At 38.5% G+C, this 6363-nt stretch overlaps 2 protein-coding genes across 5 annotated transcripts; both read right to left on the bottom strand.

The window, feature by feature from the left end:
* Positions 1 to 641: 641 nt before the first annotated feature.
* LOC122068134 (putative disease resistance protein RGA3) lies at positions 642 to 4261 on the bottom strand. Of its 4 annotated transcripts, none has more exons than XM_042631997.1 (6): positions 4128 to 4261; positions 2152 to 4093; positions 1913 to 2012; positions 1381 to 1834; positions 1229 to 1295; positions 642 to 1152 (listed from the first exon to the last, which is right to left on the bottom strand). In XM_042631997.1, exon 2 carries the CDS (start codon positions 4074 to 4076, stop codon positions 2232 to 2234), a length of 1845 nt encoding a protein of 614 aa, XP_042487931.1. In that variant the 5' UTR covers positions 4077 to 4093; positions 4128 to 4261; the 3' UTR covers positions 642 to 1152; positions 1229 to 1295; positions 1381 to 1834; positions 1913 to 2012; positions 2152 to 2231. The 4 variants fall into 4 exon arrangements, with proteins under 4 accessions (XP_042487931.1, XP_042487930.1, XP_042487929.1 ...); XM_042631996.1 differs by having other exon boundaries at positions 1381 to 1452; positions 1594 to 1834; positions 2152 to 4207; XM_042631995.1 differs by having other exon boundaries at positions 1381 to 1465; positions 1594 to 1834; positions 2152 to 4207.
* A 100-nt stretch (positions 4262 to 4361) lies between these two features.
* On the bottom strand, positions 4362 to 5654 carry LOC122068135 (putative disease resistance protein RGA3). The gene has a single exon (XM_042631998.1). The coding sequence runs from the start codon at positions 5652 to 5654 to the stop codon at positions 4362 to 4364; it is 1293 nt and encodes a 430-aa protein (XP_042487932.1).
* Between the last annotated feature and the right edge of the window lie 709 nt (positions 5655 to 6363).

Consider the following 6363-nt stretch of genomic DNA (forward strand, 5'->3'; position numbering starts at 1 on the left):
AAAAAAAAAAAAAACCCCACGTTATATAAGAAACCCACCACCGCAATGGGAATTTTTTTTTAATCTTTTCGTCTCATCTTCTTCTCCGCTCTCCCCCAAATTTTCGCCTCTTTCTTCCCATCTTCTTTCTCCACCTAATTCTTCTGTAACAATTGTATGAATCTCCTCCTTGTTTCGTTATTTTCTCATAACTTCATCAGTTCATTGGTTCATCCTAAGACAGGGGAGATATGAAGCTCTTTCTAGGTGTACATATCAAGTTAATTACTTAATAAATAAAACAGATACAATAAATTATAAAAATAATATCCGAATTTTTTGTCCAATTTTTTTTTTTAATTGAATAATTCCAAAATTCGAATCTGATTTTTATTTTGTCCTTTTTTTTGACCAATTCCTTAAATTAACCAATCGAATGATTCCGAATAATTCTCCGCTCAAATAATTCCCAAATCCGAATTTGCTAACTATGGTTACTACTTCCCATGCCCTGTTTTAATCAAAATGATTCCTCAAAAGAATCGAATTGAAAAAATAAAAGTGTTAATGAAAACTAACTTGGCCTTTTTGATAACTAACTTTTGATCTTTCTACATGTCCCATACCCAGAGAATCATTAAAGCTATATAGTCAATTGCATGGACACTATCACACTATCCCACCATGTACTGTTTCATCCACAATTGCTGTTACATGAGCAACTTTAGTAGATACCCGGCTTGTTTTTCTTTTTCTTTCGTTAAAAGATCATTTGTATTAAGAAAAGAAAATGTAAAAACAGAGTACAAACATCAATTGGACAAAACCAGACAAAACAAAGAAGCTATACTACCCCTCCCACCTTCGGCATTGCCATCAGCGGGAGGGATTAGAAAGCAGCAGACAAAACTGTCTACTACCAAACCGAAACCTTAGACAACCTTGAGCATCAACAATAAGCTCATCAGAAATTGAACCCCTGAACTCGATCGTGGAAGAAGAAACCTTCAATTTAGCTCTCTCTAAAAAGTCTGCGATCTAGGAAATGCACATAACTCCTTCAGAACCTTCACTATGCCTGTGATTATTCGCTCTTCCAGGCAATTGTGTTCCACGTCTGTTGGCATTGGCATCGTGTATGCAGGGACATTCCTATAGACCTCCTTAAGCTCTCTGTTATATGATTCAGACATGAATCGCATAGGACTCATCTAAATAGTACAATCTTATGATCAATGACATGTAATACCTTTGGTATTAAGCATCTTCTGGAACATTGCTAGCAATTATCCTTCTTTTCTGCTAAGCATATCCTCCTAGAAGCCAAATGTAATGGATGGTTAGATACAGATTATTAGAAGTATAAAAGTTGATTGTTGTGTCAACAAACAAAGAAAATACCTTAGGAGAAGTTGAGGGTACATGTGGGTCGATCAGTCCCAATATAATTGATATTATGGAAAAAGAGCCATTCTGGAAAATTGTCCTTGATCCACCACCAGACCCAGCCATGCAAAAGATTAGAACCATTGATGCAACCCTGAATTCTAAACCGAACAGAATTGAAGGGAAAAATTAAGAGATTAAATGTACTAAGAAGTAAAAGATCAGAACCATTGATAAGAAGCACGACTGGAGTTCCACATATGACAGAGATGAGGCCGCCTTTGGTGATTGGAAACAGGTCTCCAGTAAAGGGTATGTCAGTTCCATGGTTGAAGGTCTGCTAATATCCTCAAGTTCACACTTGAGGTCTCGAATTCCTTTTAAGTATCTAACATTTGGCGCCACGATGTGCAGAACAGCGAAACCATCAAAGCGGACCAAAGCTTGGGCACAATGAATAGGCTCTGGTCTGATTTATCAATATAAGAAGAAAGAATTAGAAATTAAAATACAAAAATGGAGAATTTCCATTAGAGCTTTCTTGGACCTTGGTGGTGACAAAGAGGCCGCATTTGTTTTCATCAAACATCAGCTTGAGCATTGGGTATCAAGCATCTGAGTTCTCTGATTTGTAGAACCTCAAATCCCTAATTAACCACAAACAATAGATCAGAATAAAATTCAAAATAAATAAATAAATAAAACGAAGCAATAAAAAAAAGAAGCAAACAACAAATCAAATAATCAATTCTGCTAGAGAATGAACAAACATACTGTTCGAATTACCTTTCAAGTATATGATGTGTTTGTTGTCCGCTTCTTCCTCCTCCATTAACATTAATGCCTCTTGTTGTGGAAGTTTCTCCTCATTTGATCTTCTTGCCATCGATGAAGATGTTTGGGATGTGAGATATTTTGCTCCAATCTTCTCCCATCTCCTTTTGGCAACGTCGTCTCAAGGCAGGACACCTCATGATGTTCAACTGTTGTAGTGCGGTGAGATGCTGCAACTCCCCCTCAGGTATTGACTTGATCTTATAACAGGTTCGAATATCTAGAATCTGAAGCGATGTGAGTTGCCCTAAGCCTTCAGGCAACGACGAGAAAGGTGACAGTCTTATCCGTAACAACTCGAGGTTAGGGAGAAACATGTGGTTGTTTGGTACTAATGACTTTGAAAATGAACCTGCGTCCATTTTTAAGATCAACTCCTCAACATGTAGAAAAGGAAGATGGGAGGGTTGAGATGATGGCATCCAACTCAACTTTGGACAGTTCCATATGAACAATCTCCTCAAGGATGTAGCTTGGGTTAGGTGCTGTGGAAATGACCTTAACTTGGGCAAATTCAAAAGAAAGAGATACTGTAGACACGGCATAAAGATGAACTCTTTCCCTTCTTGAAAATTCTGTACTAGTCTTATATCCCAATCCTTCAAATTATGCATTGAAGCCAACTGGAAGACTTTCAATTTTGGGAATATTGTGTCAAACCCACCGTCACTCCTCGTTGCAAAATCGATTCCAAAAAACTCAACTCCCATGAATTTGACATTATCCATTCCACCTATTACAAGGGTTTCAAGGGATGGTAGTTTCCCCAGAGTCGGAGGCAATTGCTTACACTTCATGCACCCATGGAGTTCCAAGAAAACCAGATTGGAGGAAATCGTAAAGTTTTCATGACTACACATCCAATTTGGGAACACAGCACCAGGGTAGTCCCTGATTATTAGTTTCTCAAGGTTTTGATGTGGTTGGAGACTTTCCAGCACATCCTCCATCCTCCTCCTCGACAACATATCTCCTCCATCAACTACTTCTTCTTCTCCTTCTGTTTTACCTTCCTCTTCTTCATTAACGACACTCTGATCAACACGTGAAACAATGGCTTCTTCTTTTCCTTCGCCTTCTCCTTCAGGTCCTTCAATGGCTTCCTCATCAACTCGTGAAAGACCGGTATATTGATTGAAATAGAAATACAGAGCACGAAGGTGTTGCTTATTCTTCAAGCATGCCAATTGAGCCTCATTTCCATTTTCCACTCTCCCCAAACCTATTATCCTTAGTGAACCTTTGAGCAAGTTGAGTTCTTTCAGTTCTCCAATCATACATCCTCCTCTCTCCACCCCATCAATAATGAAGTCAGACAAACCACGTAGTCCGCTTAACCTCCCAATCCCTTCTGGTATGTAGCTTAGTTGGCGACATTCATGCAGATCAAGTTCTATCAAATTGACTAATCTTCCAATCCCTTCAGGTAGTTTATAAAGATTCTTACATCCACAAAGGACTAAATTTTGTAAATTGTACAGTCTAGTCACTGTTTTTGGTAATTCTTTAACCCTTGTCTTGGACAAACTAAGGTACCTTAGATGTATCAACTTCTCTATCTCATTTGGAAGCTCTTCAAGGTAAGTACCTTCCAAATCTAAAGCCCTCAAACACATTAAGTGACTAAATAACTCGGAAGAAATTTTAGGAATCTGTCCTTTGTAGATTTTAAGACTGCGCAAGTTCTTTGCCTTGTGAAGGAAAGAAGGAATCGTGTTTTTCTCTTCTAATGATAGAGATAAATGACGGGCTCTATTAAGGTCAAAGTCTTGAGCATTAGTATCTTTAATCGTCAAAGTAAAACATTCATTTTCTACGAGGGATTTGCCAAATTCATGGACGAGGTCATGCATTTGGTAATATACTCTTGTACCCATTTTGTATATGACTTCTTTCTGAAAAAATGAACGCATGACCAAATGATTGAAGTACTCTTCACCCAGTGCAATCAAATCATCATATCTTGCTGCCAAATGGTTGCTAAGAAAGCCTTGTGCCATCCATTTTCCGATTGTTTTCAATTCGGAAATATAATAATCTCTTGGAATGATAGAACAATATGCAAAGCATTGTTTCAAATGGGATGGCAAATCATAATAGCTTAGTAATAGAGCTGGCAAGACTGGTTTAACCTTCCATACATCACTTCCCAATATACATTGCTAGTCCTGTTTTGACTGTTTGAAACGCAACAAACTTCCTAGGGTCTTTGCTGAAAGAGGCAATCCGTTACACTTTTTTGCGAGTTCCATGCCAATTTCTTTTAATTTCTCGCACTCTTTATCTTGCCTTCCATCAAAAGCATAACGTCTCAACAATGACCAACAGTTTTCATCAGACAATAATCCTAAACTGTGGACATATGTTGTGCCCATCATGATGGTAACCCTCTCGTTTCGTGTCGTAACAATAATTCTACTTCCTTGAGAACTGCATCTGAGGGAAAGCCACAATGGATCCCACAAACTACGATCCTCAGTCCACACATCATCTAAGATGAGTAGGAATTGATTTCCTTGGATAGAAGTAGTCAATTGACGATGCACAACTTCCCATGCAATATGATGACCACTACCCCCTCCACCTTGTGAGACAACATTGTTCCCCTCACCACCGATTTCTTCAATAATACGCATGGCAACCTTCTTTTTATCAAAAGGTTTAGACACATGTACCCATATTCTCTTATCAAAATGGTTCTTCACCCTCTCATCATTGAAGGTGAGTTGGGCAAGTGTTGTTTTGCCCAAACCAGGCATGCCTACAATGGAGATTATCATGGGGGGGACATGATCAGAAACCATTTGATCTTGTTGAGTACTACTGCCCTCACTTATCAACTTGCTTATTATGATATCTTTATCCATGTCACGACCAAACACCTCTGAGACATCAACGACGGAGCTAGTTTCTAGACACTTTGGCTCATCTATAATGTCATTTTTAGCAGTTTTAATAAAACCAAATGTATTCTGCAAACTTGCAATAAAATCTAATCTTTCATTAATCTCCTTCATCCTTTGACCAATGTCATGGCGGAAACCGATTTGTTTGAAAGAAAAGCAAGAAGAAAACAAGTTGGCAGGGCATTCCAAGCAAGAGGAAAATAAATTGTCAGGGCATACCTCCCTGCTAGTCGGGCTGATGCGACCATCATCATCATCATCAACATCATCATCAACTCCCTCTACTAGTGATGATTTAAGAATTTCAGTACTCCACTCATCTAACACATCATCAATGTCATAGGATACATCTTTCAGATTTTGTAACCAAAGACGTACTGGATCTTCTATAATTTGCCTCTTTTCAGCATCCTTAAGCACCACTTGGATTCTTGTAAAAGTAAGGAAGAGCTTCTCGACGTCCTTTTTCACATCCACTAACAGTTCAAACTCCTTTTGGATGATGGTGGCCAATTGCTTGATGACATTGGAAACAAGGGCATCAACCATTGTTGCTGCTAATGATCAAAGTAGTACGTAGCAAAAGAAATAATTGTAATTTTGTAAGAGATGTGAGTTTTCTGGGATCGATGCTCCAGTTCATGTTCAGGGAGTCATATTTATCTCTTCGGATCTTATCCTTCAAAAATGCTTTGGTTGAGTTCGGTGAAAGATCACATCAGTTAAGGGAAATAAAATAAGCCAATTGGCCATTGCAGCCGCCATGAATTGCTATTCCAGCCCAGCAAAATCCAAGAATCACGAGGCTTTAGTATTGCATGATTGTCTTGAAAATACGGAAAAAAACAAAATGTAAGAAATATGCTGTTTGGTTTTTCTGTTTTCCAGAGCTTTTTGCTTTTTCCACTATGTAATAGTATAAGGAACATCACCAAGAAAATAAAATAAAATCACACCCATAATGGTGGGAAAGAAGGTGCTTTGCTGATGTGGCAATCACTTGCTGCCCATGATAAATATTTTATGGTAGAGGATTCATGAAAGATAATGTATAACCTCTACACAACACGTGAGTTGGTAGGAACACTAGTACAAAATGACAAGGTAGGATTTTCACTTTTCATGTGGGGTGGGGTGAACAAAACTTTGCTGCTGTCTGGGTTGTAGCCAAGTAGTTGCACCCCCATGGTAACAGCTAGGGGAATGGAATCGAGTGAGTATTTTTTTCCGGGTGGGGCTGTCATATTTCTATCTACTG

Source organism: Macadamia integrifolia, unplaced genomic scaffold, assembly GCF_013358625.1.
Source record: "Macadamia integrifolia cultivar HAES 741 unplaced genomic scaffold, SCU_Mint_v3 scaffold3434, whole genome shotgun sequence".
NCBI classification, from domain to species: Eukaryota; Viridiplantae; Streptophyta; class Magnoliopsida; order Proteales; family Proteaceae; genus Macadamia; species Macadamia integrifolia.

Bases quoted from the DNA above. Each gene is read 5' to 3' on its own strand.
- LOC122068134 (XM_042631996.1), bottom strand. From the start codon at position 4,199: ATGGCACAAGGCTTTCTTAGCAACCATTTGGCAGCAAGATATGATGAT.
- LOC122068135 (XM_042631998.1), bottom strand. From the start codon at position 5,654: ATGGTTGATGCCCTTGTTTCCAATGTCATCAAGCAATTGGCCACCATC.